At 40.2% G+C, this 13,349-nt stretch overlaps 6 protein-coding genes across 8 annotated transcripts; 4 read left to right on the top strand and 2 right to left on the bottom strand.

Moving 5' to 3' along the window:
- The first annotated feature begins 20 nt into the window (after positions 1–20).
- LOC129788874 (TBC domain-containing protein kinase-like protein) lies at positions 21–2,822 on the top strand. Of its 2 annotated transcripts, XM_055825275.1 has the most exons (3): positions 21–304; positions 370–2,489; positions 2,561–2,822. In XM_055825275.1, exons 1-3 carry the CDS (start codon positions 103–105, stop codon positions 2,666–2,668), a joined length of 2,430 nt encoding a protein of 809 aa, XP_055681250.1. In that variant the 5' UTR covers positions 21–102; the 3' UTR covers positions 2,669–2,822. The 2 variants fall into 2 exon arrangements, with proteins under 2 accessions (XP_055681250.1, XP_055681249.1); XM_055825274.1 differs by having other exon boundaries at positions 24–304; positions 370–2,822.
- LOC129788890 (protein ILRUN) lies at positions 2,812–4,176 on the bottom strand. The gene is made up of 2 exons (XM_055825301.1): positions 3,704–4,176; positions 2,812–3,588 (listed from the first exon to the last, which is right to left on the bottom strand). Exons 1-2 carry the CDS (start codon positions 3,907–3,909, stop codon positions 3,000–3,002), a joined length of 795 nt encoding a protein of 264 aa, XP_055681276.1. The 5' UTR covers positions 3,910–4,176; the 3' UTR covers positions 2,812–2,999.
- A 31-nt stretch (positions 4,177–4,207) lies between these two features.
- LOC129788886 (WW domain-binding protein 4) lies at positions 4,208–10,289 on the top strand. The gene is made up of 5 exons (XM_055825295.1): positions 4,208–4,645; positions 6,496–6,568; positions 6,668–7,139; positions 9,631–9,928; positions 10,018–10,289. Coding segments are annotated over exons 1-5 (1,074 nt in total). The 5' UTR covers positions 4,208–4,643; the 3' UTR covers positions 10,247–10,289.
- Positions 4,793–6,568, top strand: LOC129788888 (calmodulin-lysine N-methyltransferase). Its single transcript, XM_055825298.1, has 2 exons — positions 4,793–6,295; positions 6,496–6,568. Exon 1 carries the CDS (start codon positions 5,175–5,177, stop codon positions 6,138–6,140), a length of 966 nt encoding a protein of 321 aa, XP_055681273.1. The 5' UTR covers positions 4,793–5,174; the 3' UTR covers positions 6,141–6,295; positions 6,496–6,568.
- LOC129788892 (peroxiredoxin 1-like) lies at positions 10,278–11,597 on the bottom strand. Of its 2 annotated transcripts, none has more exons than XM_055825303.1 (2): positions 11,178–11,597; positions 10,278–11,059 (listed from the first exon to the last, which is right to left on the bottom strand). In XM_055825303.1, the coding sequence occupies exon 2, from the start codon at positions 11,037–11,039 to the stop codon at positions 10,449–10,451; it is 591 nt and encodes a 196-aa protein (XP_055681278.1). In that variant the 5' UTR covers positions 11,040–11,059; positions 11,178–11,597; the 3' UTR covers positions 10,278–10,448. The 2 variants fall into 2 exon arrangements, with proteins under 2 accessions (XP_055681278.1, XP_055681279.1); XM_055825304.1 differs by having other exon boundaries at positions 10,278–11,067; positions 11,178–11,286.
- Positions 11,542–12,790, top strand: LOC129788889 (ubiquitin thioesterase otubain-like). The gene is made up of 3 exons (XM_055825300.1): positions 11,542–11,734; positions 11,851–12,150; positions 12,229–12,790. The coding sequence occupies exons 1-3, from the start codon at positions 11,651–11,653 to the stop codon at positions 12,679–12,681; spliced, it is 837 nt and encodes a 278-aa protein (XP_055681275.1). The 5' UTR covers positions 11,542–11,650; the 3' UTR covers positions 12,682–12,790.
- The last annotated feature ends 559 nt before the right edge of the window (positions 12,791–13,349 follow it).

Below are 13,349 nucleotides of genomic sequence, written 5' to 3'. Positions count from 1 at the left end.
CAATTTTTTCCTCCATTTGGGACACACTAATAGAACGTTTGTGTTTTGGTTTTGCAATTTTGGGGGAGGAGATTTTGTGAAAATTGTGAGAAAATTAATAAAATGTCACCATGTGTGTCCAATTGCACATCAAACTTGGCCGCCTACACCTTCTTTGCGCGCTGCCACTCAGCTGATACCTGCGGAACTAATGGATTGCCCCTGACACCAAATTCCATTTCAATTTTTGGTCTGGCCCAATTCTTGAAGAGTATCAATCATCCCAATCTCTGTGAATTCATCGATATAATTCGCGGGAAACATGGTAGGTCTACTCATGTCCTCTCAGGAGATTCTTTCACACCATCCAGGTTTTTAATTTTCTTGCAGAAAGAACAATAATTGTCTCGGAATACGTGGGAGAGCCCCTAAGTGCGAGGCTCCCTCCATCCCTTGACGCGACACAGCAGATTTTTCAACAAATTGTCGCTGGATTGGATCATATTCACAAGCAGGGATTTGTTCATCACAATCTCGAACCGGAGAATATTCTCCTTGACTCCGAAAATCGTCTCAAACTCTTCAACTTTGGGTTATTTTACATCACAAATAGCGGAAGTTATGTCTCCTTTCCCATTGGGAATGTTCGGTACATGTCCCCAGAAAGGCTTCTGGGGAGTAAAAATAATATAAAGAGCGATGTGTGGAGCTTGGGAATCATTATTGTTGAGCTGGTGTTTCACGTGACGCTGTGGAGTAATTTAAAAATAGCTCAGATTATCCGGAAAATCCTTAGTCTCTGCAATACGAAGAATGTTCTTGAGAAAATTGCCCGAGAGCATAAATTCTATGAAAAGTACCAGGAGTTGCAGGAACCCCTGAGGAATTTATTGGAATCCTGCCTGGCAATATCGGTGAAGGAGCGTCCATTGCCTGGGGAGATTCTCCAGCATGAAATTTTTGAGAATATCCCCGCGCTGAAGGCGCAAGAGAAGCCCAGTAATTTGCTCCTGAGATGCCCACTGAAGCAAATCTACTATCTGTGGCAATTGGCTGGTGGAGATGTTCAGGCGGAGCTGAAGAAAGAAGGCCTGATTCGCACGGAAGCACCTATTCTTGTCATGCCGAGCGTAATATTGCTCAATGGGAGGGTTTGTGGCTCTCCACGAAGTCAAAGTCATCTCTTTGACAATCGCATTGTCCACCTGAGCCTTGTGAATCTCACTGAGCGATTGTCCAAGATCAATAAACTCGCCTACTACCCATTAATCCACACAAATACATCTCATCTCTCCTTCTACCAGAAGAAGAATAAGAAGGAGGAGTATTTGCCACTGGTTATAAGGGAGAAAGACATTGAGTACCAATTTCATCGAGTTGTTTTGTTTAGGCGACTCCTCCAAGGGTATCCCTTTACACGTGATCTCATTGTGGCTGAAGCTCAGAAGGATATTCCGCCATTCCTTCGTGGGCAAGTGTGGGCTTGCATCCTCGGCGTGCTGGACAACACGGAGTCCTATGAGAAAGTTGATAAAGCCACTCCAACATCCACTGATCGACAAATTGAGGTGGATATTCCTCGATGTCATCAGTACGATGAACTTCTTTCCTCACCAGTTGGGCATAAAAAATTAAAGAGACTCCTCAAGGCTTGGGTCACATCTCACACACAGTACGTCTACTGGCAGGGCTTGGATTCCCTCACAGCACCCTTTCTCTATCTCAATTTTAACAATGAAGAACGAGCCTTCCTCAGCCTCTATCGATTCATCCCCAAATACCTTCATTGGTTCTTCCTCAAGGACAACTCAGCCATTATCAAGGAGTACCTCAGCAAATTCTCTCAACTGACGATATTTCACGAACCAGTCCTGGCTAAACATCTCGCCACAATTAGCTTCATCCCCGAACTCTTTGCAATTCCGTGGTTCCTCACAATGTTCTCACATGTTTTCCCACTTCACAAGATTATCCATTTGTGGGATAAACTCATGCTGGGCGATCATTCCTATCCCCTTTTTATTGGGATTTCCGTCCTGAAGCAACTCAAAAGTACCCTCCTTGCGTCCGGATTCAATGAGTGCATCCTCCTCTTTTCTGACCTTCCGGACATTGTCATGGAGACGTGTGTGATTGATTCACAGAAACTCTACATGTCCACACCGAAAAGTCTCGCCTACAGGAAGTATGTGCTGCATGAGAAGGATCCGGGGCAATTTGATGTGCAAGATATTGAGCTGGAGGATCTCAAGAGGGAGATGTGTCCACGTATAAGTGCCAATGATCTTGTACATCTTCATCTCAATGAGCCAGATCGTTTGGCTGTTCTTGACCTCAGGAATGCCGTTGATTTCCGTCGAGCCCATCTGCCCCGTAGCATTAACATTCCCTTCACATCTGTCCTCCTTGGGGATACACGACTCAGTGCTCTTGGGGTGCCCAATCTCGATGCTCTTCTCACCAATCGTGTGGTGGTCATTGTGAGCTCTGTGCATGAGAATGCAATCTTGGTGAGTCTTGGAATTTTACAGCAAAAAGGGGCAATTAATTCAAATTTTTCTTTCCTTGAAAAAAAAATCAGTTTTCCAATTTTCTCGTGGATTGTGGCATCAGCGGTGTGTGTCTCCTTCATCGTGGCTTCAACATTTTGCATTCCTTCTGCCCGAATGTACTGGAAACGTCCCAGTAAATTGGAATAAGTGGGTGCGGTGGTGCATTGTTGCTGAATTAAAGCCACAAAACATCGGCCATCACCTAGTTTTCTTTTGCACAGAGTGCAACACGTGCAATGGGAAGGAATGCAGAAGTATGATTCCCAATAAAAAATCTATGCTCATTTTAAAGAATTTTTTAATCCCAAAAGATTAATTAAAAAAAAAAAGAAGAATGGATTAAGAGATGTAAAAATAACAGATTTTCCTCCCTAGCGCTGCTTTCAAGTACAATTTTATCTCTCTTTCTCACACTGCTTAATAATTTGATGTTTCGGGAACATCCATTGGTGGTGGTGCCCCCCTCAATCACATTTCCGTATCCTCCGAGGGCCCCGGGGGTGGTGGTGGCAGTGCAATAGCCTGTGTGGCAGGAATATTGGGCCACTGTCCGTAATTCGATTGATGTGGCACGAGCTCCATTCGACTCTCTGTTGTGGGTCTCGTTTCGTTTGACCATAAATTCTGCAGGCGCTCCTCAATTTCCTTTGTTTGTGCCGCTGCATCCTCAGCCCGGACATCTGGGGCATTCTCATCAACTTCCAGCATGGCCCACAGGGTATCGCCGTAGAACATCCCGCACGGCGTACTCATTCGCCATTTATTCTGATGCACACCCAACTGCACGGGCGACATGAGCCACACATCAATTCGCGTTGATTCGCCGGGCTTTAGTCGCTTTACAGGTACTCTTGTCTTCTCAGCAGGTGAGACGAGATGGAGGTAGCACCCCTCGGGCCAGGTCTCATCGCCATCATTGAGAACCAACCAAGTTTGTACATAATTCGTATTGGGTCGTATTTTTATCAAATCTGTTACATTAACCAAAACTTTCATGGAAAATGTCTTTAGACCTGTGTAGTAGTCAAAGTAGCAACCAACGGCGGCATGGAGGTTCCTGCAAAGTTGTTAACAAAGAAGAATCTCAATTAGTACATATATTGAAAAGTTAAGAGGGCTACCTTCTCCCAGCCCTGACGCATCTTTTTCTTTGTGTGATTGGGATCCCTTACCAGTTATTCATGTCGAGGAAAAACTTTGCCGTTGTGTAGCTTATTTGTTGCCCAATTATCTGTTGCAGTTGACTAATGAGCTCCTCGTGGTCTGTTGTACCCAGACAGCTGAAGGACTGCAAAAGCGTCTGATCGATGTCATCCTGTGCCCCCCGGGGCTCCGGAGATGATCTACTGCTGTCATTGCAAATTTCATCAACATCCATATTCCAGAGATTTTTTTCCTTGTGAACCTTTCTCTCCACGCAATGCTTCAAATTTTTCACCTGGACTTCTTTCGTCTTCCTGGAAAACTCTGCGGAAATGGGGCGCGAATACACACACTCTGTGAGCGACAATTTGTGAGGATTCTTCAGGGCCCCACAGAGAAATAAAAGCAAATAAAAAATATTCCGTTCTAAAAGTCAATGTCAACCCGATTTGCTGTCTAAATATTTTGGTCAATGACAGCGATGACATTTCATATTTTTTCACTACTAAATATTGGAAAAATATTTAATTATTGTTTTACTTATTTTCCATATTTTTCTTTGTCTTTTTTTTTTCTCGTTTTCTCCTCTATGTTCTAACAATTTTTGAGTATTCAAGCATTTATTATTTTTGTTAAAAAGTTAAGACTGAAGTTTACTTCATAAAACATATCAGTTTTTATAATTTTTAATTTTTATACTCACGATTTTATTTTCTAAATTTTTTATCTATTTTTATGTAAATAAAAAAAATCTGAATGATTTTTCATAAAAAAATGATGGAAAATCACAAAAAAGTCCCCAACAACAACCCCTTACATAACATGTATTTGGTAAGTGAATACTATCCCACCGGGCTCTGAAGTTGCAGATGTCGAAGAAAAATCAAAACAAATCGTGAGAATTCTGTGAAAATTGTGAAAAAAGTGAAGAATCTCTGTTAATCTGTGGAATTTGTGAACACAACAATTATGTGAGTACATCAATGACATCAATACATTTCAATATCTTACGTAGAGCTTAATTAGTGAATTACATTAGGAAGTAAAAGAAAATCCCTCAAGGCTGATAATTCGGATTATTTATTTACCCCCAAAAAAAAATTGATAAACGTTTTTTCGCGACGTATTTTGTATCAAAAGAAAAGGTAGGAGAAATTAATTGATGAAAAGGGAAGGGTAGTGTGTGAATGAGGGCAGAATGTGGTGATAGAGATGAGAACCTCTTTGGGAATTTTCATACGGCGCCTCCACCCGCGACTCCGATGCTTTTGGCAACGTGCTCTGTTTTGATTTTCTAAAGAGAGGGTCTCGCGCGGCATAATTGAGAAAATTGGTTCAATTCCAATCCTACTCGAGGTGTCCCACTAATTTGAGTCATACTCAAAGCCACATGCCGTTCAGTTAATTCTTGGCGCCAGTGGTAAGCACTTGCTGTAGTACCGCGCGGGAATCATTCTCCTCGCGCTTGGACACTCTCCTTAAGAGGATACTCTGTGCTACATGGACGAGGGTAGTAGCAGCAGTATTGTGGCTGATAGTGTGGTGGTGGAAAGTGTTCGGGAGAGTCTCGAAGAGATTCTCACCAGGATGCTGGATGATGCAGCTAAACGAGACGATGATGATGAGGAGAAGAAGGTCAATGCTCGTGAACGATGGAGAATTCTGGCTAAAGCAATTCAATACAGACTCCCTTCGGTGCCACACTTTGGTGGCTTTGGCCTGGTTAGCCTCAAACACATCACAGTTCCGGATAAATTTATTGGATTCCCTGACAATTGGAATGAGTACAGGATCACCATGAATACGGGCTACACTGTGAATGTGCATCGGATGAGACGAAAAATCACAGCACGAGATCTTATGGGATTCAACTACACGGGGAATATATGCCTGTGGCCCAGTGAGGAGGCCCTCTCGTACTATGTCCTGGAGAATTTGACTACCTTCCACGATAAGTGGATTCTGGAGCTTGGTGGTGGGATGACATGCCTCGCGGGGCTTCTAGTGGCCAAGTACGGCAACCCTTATGGGGTACATCTAACTGATGGCAATACCCTGTCTGTGGACAATGTCCGGAAGTCTCTGCGCCTCAATCCGAGTATCAATTGCTACGTAAAATGCTCCAATCTCGCGTGGGAGCGTTGTCGGGAGCTGTGTCCCAATGAAGGGGGGAAGTTTCACTACATCTTCTCAGCTGATTGTGTGTTCTTCGATGAGGCTCGCTCCTTTCTCGCGGATGCCATTCAGTACTTCCTGGCGGATGATGGTGTGGCACTTGTTATGGCCCCACGGAGGGGCTCAACATTAAACCTATTTGGGCGTGAAGCCACAAATATGGGACTGAAGTGTCGTGAAATTGAGCAATACAGTGATATTGTGTGGAGGAAGCATCGCGAATTGATGATGACTCCACATTACCGTGAAGACATGCACTATCCCATTTTGGTTTTAGTTACTAAATTTTAGTTTTTCTGTTTCTCTAAATTTAATAATATAGAGTTGTTCTCTCTTTCATGCAAAATACATTCCATGAATTTATGGCATGAGTTCTTATTCGTTGTTTCTCTCTGAACTTTCTTTACAAATTATAATTAATTGTGAATATATTTGCAAAAGGAACTGTGAGTGCATCTTTTTTTTTTATTTTAAGATTGTATTTTATGTTTTGTTTCCATTCTTGGGGGAGTTTTTAAAGTTAAAATTGCCCTATTCTTTGCATTAAAAAAAAAGTTCTTTCTTTAGAACCTTTTAGAGAATAACAAACATTCAATTTAGTAAGATAAAGAGCTTTTTGTTTCTTTTGTATTTTCCTCCAATATAGGGCTGACTACTGGAAGTCCAATGAGAGGAAATTCTGTGATTTCTGCAAGTGCTGGATTGCAGACAATAAGCCCGTAAGTTTTTTTGTTGTAATTTTTCTTTCAGTGAGAAAAAAAAGAATTAATTGTTTTCCCTTCGTTTTCTTTTTTTTAATTCTCATTCCATTTCACAAGAGTATCCAATTTCATGAGAATGGGCGCCGACATAAGGCAAATGTGGAGAAGAGAATATCGGATATTAGCAAGAAGGCGGCAAAAGATGAGAAGAGTCGCAAAAAGATGGATATTGAGCTGAAGAAGATGGAAGAAGCAGCTATGGCGGCGTATGCACAGGATATCAGCAGGAATGCAGATATGACGTCACAGAACATCAATAGAACCCTAAAGGAAGCTGGTCTCGATGCGGAGAGTATAGCCGTTCCGGGAACATCCGCAGCAGCCACGGAAGAAATGCCAAGAGTACGCATGAAGCCCGTTGATCCCCTCCTACCGCCTGTGGATGTACAAGAGATGGCCTTCATGAATGCCCAGAGAGCTGCAGCAGCAGCAAATGATGGGGATACAATTGTGCCAAAAGATCCCACACTGTGGTGCGAGGCAAAATCCCCCGAAGGCTACACATACTACTGGAATGTGAAGACAAATGGTAAGTGAGGGTGATTTGTGGTGTGCGACAGAGGAGAGAGATTGGAGTAATATGGCACGTTATGTAAGCAATAAAATTAATACTAAATCTTGGCATATTGCCCTTAATACCAGGTCACCAGGTTGCCATACACTCTCATGTACAATTTTATTTTTATAATCTCTCTCCACCATCTTCATACTTTTGCATTACAATTTTTCATCTTGCTGTTGTATACGTACAGTGGACCTATCAAAGTGCAACAGAACTCTCCTTCTCAAGCATCATGATAATCTAATTAAATTTATTGATATATCTGGATCTCCGTGCCAAATCATTTATGCAATTTTAACTCTTATACACACACACGTTCTCTCTCTCGCTCTCCATGCTGCAGGATGTCGTTGTTCTTTACCATGATTTCCCGCATAAACGCATAAAGATTTTCGCGCAATTGAGACGCTCAAATTTTGTAAATTAAGAGAGCATCGTCCGACTATGTAAATTCGTATCTACTTGTGTGGATTGAGAGATATTTTAGTTGCAAAAAGGCAATATTTTACGGTAGACAGGCTCAGCTGTGAACGATACAATATTTTAAGTTATCATTGATGGGACCTGATGGTGGCGGAGGGAGAGAGAGAGAGGTGAAAAAATTCAGCTCTGTGATATAAATATTGTGTCTACGGAATTTTAAGTGCGCGACTTTCGCGAAAGGACAGAAAATCATTTTAAATCCCGCACATACATATTTATTTTCTTATTGCTCTCTATATTTGAAAAAAAAAAAATGTTCTAAATATGGATGAAATAATATTTATTGAAATTATGCTAAGAAGCTTATAATGCTTACTAGCTACAGATCTAGCAGAAACTTTGTATAAAAATTTTTTTTAACATGAGATAGAAATTTAATAGAATTTTCTTTTTATTAAAAAAGAAGTCTCTTCGACACTCAAGGGGTATTTATCTGGCAAGAAAATTGGTAATTTCCGTTGAAATATCAACTATTCTTTTACTCGTTTTTAATTAATTGAAATTAATCAGATTCGAACAAATTCAGCTTTTAAATTTTCTTTGTTTAATGAAAATCTTTTCCACAGAGTTTTAATAAAATTGGTTCAGTAGAGTTTTTACAATAAAATGAAAATATGAGATGACATCATTTTTAATAACGAAAAAAAAAGATTAAAATTCCTTCTAAAAAAATTGTATTATAGATTATTTAATTAAGGAAACGATTAGCCAAAAAGATTCAATAAAAAATGCAATTAGATACCCAAAAAAATTCTCTCAGCTCTATCTTGAATGCGACAAATCATAGGAATAGTTTAACCCTCCGTATACTATGGTCAAAACACATAGTTGCATTACTAATGGGGTAGCTGACCGACCCCACAGAATTTTATGCAAAAAAAGCAAAATTCTTTCATTCGAATGAGCTCTATTAGACTCCTTGGTACTCCCTTAGAAGTCTTTTGTTCATTTTAGAATACAAAAATAAATTTTTCAATGGATTTTTTTGATGATTTTTGCAATGATTTATTGGGGTTAGGAACTAACGTCTAGAAAGAGACAAAGAGTGTCAAAGCGAAGAGAAAAAGGAATGAATTTGACCGTTACACCAATTTTTGAATTCCCTCTTCTTACATTTTTGTTAATAACTTTTTTGGTGGTCGGATTGAGCTCAAATTTTTACATAAACTTCTCAGATAACCAAGGAACTTAAGGGATGGTCACGTTATTTTGGAAACTCTATCGAGCTAAAATACCTTTTTACTGTGTGCTCAATGACGTCACCGTACCACGTGACACATCACTTTGTATACATTTTGACAACTAGCGCCACGATCGCTAATATTCGGTATTAAGATTTAATACTGAAAAAAAAACAGGTTTTTGATTGATTTTGTTCGCCCGAGTTTCCAAAATAACTTATTCTTATTTATTTATTATTATTTATTTCCTAAAGCTTGGTTCTATACCTCTAAGAACAAATGCGCAATTAATCAAAATATAGCTCTGGGGTTGGTCACCTACCCCTCATAGTATACGGAGGGTTAAGAGATTTTTTCTGCAAAAAAAGGAATATTTGTATATTTTTCAGCCAGATAATATCCCCTTATTCTCTCAGTTCAAGATTCTTTTTCTTTATGTATCATGTCTTTTTATTAAAGCTCACTTAAAAATTATATTAATTAACTTTTATTAGACATTAATTTGTAGATTTTTATCGTTTTTTGAGCAATCAAAATTCAGTTCATTCAGTTACATTGTATGCTTTCTTTTATTTACTCGAGTTTATTCTTTTATGCTTTTATGAGATTTAAAAGCTCTTAGGAACCATAAAGATTTGATTTAATTTCATTTCATTAATTTCTTCGCCTTGTTGCCAAAGTCATCAAATTTTATTCAATACAATATTTTAATAAAAATTCCTATTTTACGGATCTCCAAGAAATTTTCAATTGGGAAATTAAGATGTTTTTTAAAAATAAAATTTAAATTGCAGAATCCATTTGGGAGGCACCAAAAGAGGGATATCTGTCCCTGGAGGAGTACAATAAAATCAATGCGGAGGCAACGAAGCAGCAGGAAATGTTGGCGGTTAGAGAGACGAAAGATTTCGTCGCGTCGGCGGAAGAGTTTGTTGCCAAGAACAAACGAGAGCGCCTCAAAGAACGTCGTGTGAAGAATGATGGTGATAGTATCAAGGACAAATGGGCACAGCAGGAGGATTATCAAGCTGTAGATTGTTTCGTTTCCGCCACTGCTGGCCCCTATGGCAAATGGGAGACTGTTACACCAAAGTAAGTTTGTTTTGTCGCAGTTATTTTTGTGTCATTCAGACCTATTGGAATTGAATGGGAGTTGAAGAAAAAAAATGATTATTTTGCAGAGAAGAGAAATTCACAGATCTGCAGCTGCCGAAAGTGAGGTACACACCTGCCTATGGTCCCCCTGTTATTGATCCTACACCACAGAATGTTGAGCCAATGAGGAATTTCAAGGAGAAGGAATTAAAGTTGGATGATGCCACCGCCTCGAGTACTCCGGGAGTCTTCAAGAAGCGCAAAATTCAGCCGATGAATAAGAAAAATGCCCGTCAGAGATTAAATGATGATTAGACATCAGAATAAGAGAAAAAAAATACAAAAATTAAGAATATAAGATCATGGATTTATTGAGTAACTTCATTTTCTTCATGGAACATAAAACAGCGAACAATGTAATACTCCATTTAATTGGTATACTGGTAATTTTGGGAAAATTCAGTGGGATTCTTCTTTGGGTGGTTATCGCTGTGAGTTCCTTCTCCTTTTTGGGATTTTAGCGGAATGTAGCTTCGAAGAATTCCTTCGACTTCACAGTATCCGGATTGATGGTCTTGTTCCCGGGCTGCCAGTTGGCTGGGCAAACTTCCCCGTGAATGTCCGTGTACTGGAATGCCTTGACAAGACGCAGAGTCTCATCCACAGAACGCCCCACGGGCAAGTCATTCACAGTTATCTGCCGAAGACGTTGCTGGGCATCGATGATGAAGAGCCCCCGGTAGGCAATTCCCGTGTCAGCATTGAGCACACCGTACTCTCGGGAGATTCGCATGGATTTATCCGAGAGAAGGGGCAGCGCAATCTTCCCGAGACCTCCCTCCTTGCGTGGTACATGAGTCCAGGCGAGATGAGAGAAGTGGGAATCCGTGGAAATGGCCACAACTTCACAGCCAATCTCATTGAATTCCCCAACGCGTTCGGAGAAGGCAATTATCTCGGTGGGGCAGACAAAGGTGAAGTCCAATGGGTAGAAGAGGAGTACCAAATAGCGCCCACGGAAGTCCCCAAGGGATACCTCCTGCAATTGCCCATTAATTACGGCTGTTCCGGAGAAATCGGGAGCTGGACGCGAAAGTGGGGGTGTCATGATGGGTGCTCAAGCGTTTCCTGGAAATCTAAATTTCGTTAATTGAGCGGAAACAAAAGATTTTCACGGAATTCTTTGATTTTTCTGAACTTTTCAATAAATTTTTATGAAAAGAAGTTAATTTGTTGGAGTACTCACGTAATTCAGGTAAAATTAGGGAGATTCCTGGTGGATTTTTCGAGAAATGTTCTCTCACTGCGGTCGCCGCACGTTTTGGAAGACGCTCTTCAAATTAATACTACGCTGAAGTTTTTAATTGCCGGGTGGTTCAAATTGGCGATTATATGAGCCAATGTTGCATAATGATAGATTTTCCTTTCAAAAAAAAATATTTTTTTGAAGAAATTACAAAAAAATATTTTTTTGAAGAAATTACAAAAAAGTCGAACAAATTGAATAAATTTTTCTTAAGATTTATGATTAAAAAGTGTTAAGAGGAAAAAGCTTTGATATGTTCAAACATATTCAGCATCCGCCAATTTAATCGTCGATTCGTTGCAGTAAAATTGTTGAAAAACTTCACGGTGGTCTATTGGGGGCTGTCGGTGGAAGAATTTTCTGTCAATAAAAAAGGGTTCTGTGTGATTATTTCCTGAAGTAGGATAGAAAAAATGGATAAGAATCATATTGATGGGAATACTGCGATAAATCAAGATGAACTAATCTTACAGCAACAGCGACAAATTGAGAAGGAGGTGAGCTGAAGAATTGGGGTCAGGGTTTCTTTTTCAGCTAGATGGGGGCAGCAATATATGTAAACAAAGGATGATTACCATCTCAACTTCCTCATCCCCAAACGTGCTCCTTGCAGATCTCTGAGACAACACCGCTAGTTAGCGAATTGCAAACCATCTCAACACTAGATGCCGAATACAACGATGATCCCGTTTACAGTTCCAAAGTGAAGGATTTGGCGTCAAAATATGAAGCACTGAGGCACACGCGTCCGGATGGGAATTGTTTCTTCAGGGCTTTTGCATACTCATACCTTGAGTATCTCATAAATAACCGCGAAGATTATGAGCAATTCAAGGAGAAGGTAGCAAGCTCGAAGGAAAGATTGATCTCTCTGGGACTGCCACAGTTTACACTTGAGGATTTCTATGAAACAGTGAGTAGTGAGTGCGTGGCGGAACTTACTCAGCTTCGGGATGAACAGAAGTTATTTTGTTGATGTATTTCCCGGCAGTTCATGGAGGTTATTCAGCGTGTGGCACCACCGGAAAATGCCGATGAGGACAATAGTGGTGCCCTGAGTGAATTACATCGTCTCTTCAATGAGCAGGGCTTCTCAGACTACGTCGTGGTGTACTTGAGGCTCATCACATCGGGGCAAATTGAGGAGAATGCCGACTTCTATGCGGATTTCATCGGTGGCTATGCATCCGTCAAGGAGTTCCGTCATCAGGAAGTTGAACCCATGTACAAGGAATCCGACCACATTCACATTATTGCAATCTGTACTGCCCTCGGTGTTGGTGTTCGCGTTGAGTACATGGACCGCGGGGATGGTGGCCAGGTGAAAGCACACGATTTCCCCGAGGACAAGACCCCCCGGGTGTACCTCCTCTACCGACCCGGACACTACGATATCCTCTACCCAAAGGTAAGCACACCGACTGATGACATCCCAGATTCGTAAAATAAAGATGAGGAGCGCTCCCTCAACTGGCTGGTGAGATTTTCCATTAAATACATCTTTTTTTTTCAAATATCTCGCTACTAAATAAATTTATTTCCTATAACGAAAATTTTGATATTTTTCCTTTTTTTTGTTGGATGATAAATCATTTATTAAAGGATCCGTGTAAGATTATCCTAACTCGATTTTTTTTGCCTAGAATGGTTCACTTTTTAACAAGTAAAGGCTAAATAACTATTTTAAGAGAATAAGGAAGGTCTGAAATTTACTAGATAACGCTATCAAGGCTAAACTAGAACTATTGAGGCTATTTTTTTGTTGGTTGATAAATTTTTCATTGAACTAAATATAAGAGAGAAGATAAGACTCCGTGTAAGATTATCCTAACTCGATTTTTTTGTCTAGAACGGCGCATTTTGAGTTTCTTTAACACTTCTTAACGAGCAAAGGGTACAAAAAATATTTTTAAGAGAATAAAGAAGTAGGAAAATTGTTCGGAATTCGGTCAGCGGGGATGATTAAAAATGCAATTGTTTGCATTCAGCGACGTTTCGGAAATGTTTATTTCCTTCTTCAGGCTCTAGGGAAAATACATCCTGAAGAAGCCTGAAGAAGGAAATAAACATTTCCGAAACGTCGCTGAATGCAAACAATTGCATTTTTAATCA

This window comes from Lutzomyia longipalpis, chromosome 2 (genome assembly GCF_024334085.1).
Source record: "Lutzomyia longipalpis isolate SR_M1_2022 chromosome 2, ASM2433408v1".
NCBI lineage: Eukaryota > Metazoa > Arthropoda > Insecta > Diptera > Psychodidae > Lutzomyia > Lutzomyia longipalpis.
The sequence above is the reverse complement of the archived record's forward strand: the minus strand, read 5'-3'. Positions and strand labels throughout refer to the sequence as shown.

What these genes read in the sequence shown, in the direction of transcription:
- LOC129788874 (XM_055825274.1), top strand. Translation starts at nt 103, where the DNA reads ATGTCACCATGTGTGTCCAATTGCACATCAAACTTGGCCGCCTACACC. An exon ending in TATAATTCGCGGGAAACATG is followed by an intron (nt 305 to 369) that starts GTAGGTCTACTC and finishes ATTTTCTTGCAG; the next exon opens with AAAGAACAATAATTGTCTCG.
- LOC129788890 (XM_055825301.1), bottom strand. Translation starts at nt 3,909, where the DNA reads ATGGATGTTGATGAAATTTGCAATGACAGCAGTAGATCATCTCCGGAG. An exon ending in TTCCTCGACATGAATAACTG is followed by an intron (nt 3,589 to 3,703) that starts GTAAGGGATCCC and finishes ACAACTTTGCAG; the next exon opens with GAACCTCCATGCCGCCGTTG.
- LOC129788886 (XM_055825295.1), top strand. An exon ending in GGATTGCAGACAATAAGCCC is followed by an intron (nt 6,569 to 6,667) that starts GTAAGTTTTTTT and finishes CCATTTCACAAG; the next exon opens with AGTATCCAATTTCATGAGAA. An exon ending in TGGGAGACTGTTACACCAAA is followed by an intron (nt 9,929 to 10,017) that starts GTAAGTTTGTTT and finishes ATTATTTTGCAG; the next exon opens with AGAAGAGAAATTCACAGATC.
- LOC129788888 (XM_055825298.1), top strand. Translation starts at nt 5,175, where the DNA reads ATGGACGAGGGTAGTAGCAGCAGTATTGTGGCTGATAGTGTGGTGGTG.
- LOC129788892 (XM_055825303.1), bottom strand. Translation starts at nt 11,039, where the DNA reads ATGACACCCCCACTTTCGCGTCCAGCTCCCGATTTCTCCGGAACAGCC.
- LOC129788889 (XM_055825300.1), top strand. Translation starts at nt 11,651, where the DNA reads ATGGATAAGAATCATATTGATGGGAATACTGCGATAAATCAAGATGAA. An exon ending in AGCGACAAATTGAGAAGGAG is followed by an intron (nt 11,735 to 11,850) that starts GTGAGCTGAAGA and finishes TGCTCCTTGCAG; the next exon opens with ATCTCTGAGACAACACCGCT. An exon ending in TTGAGGATTTCTATGAAACA is followed by an intron (nt 12,151 to 12,228) that starts GTGAGTAGTGAG and finishes ATTTCCCGGCAG; the next exon opens with TTCATGGAGGTTATTCAGCG.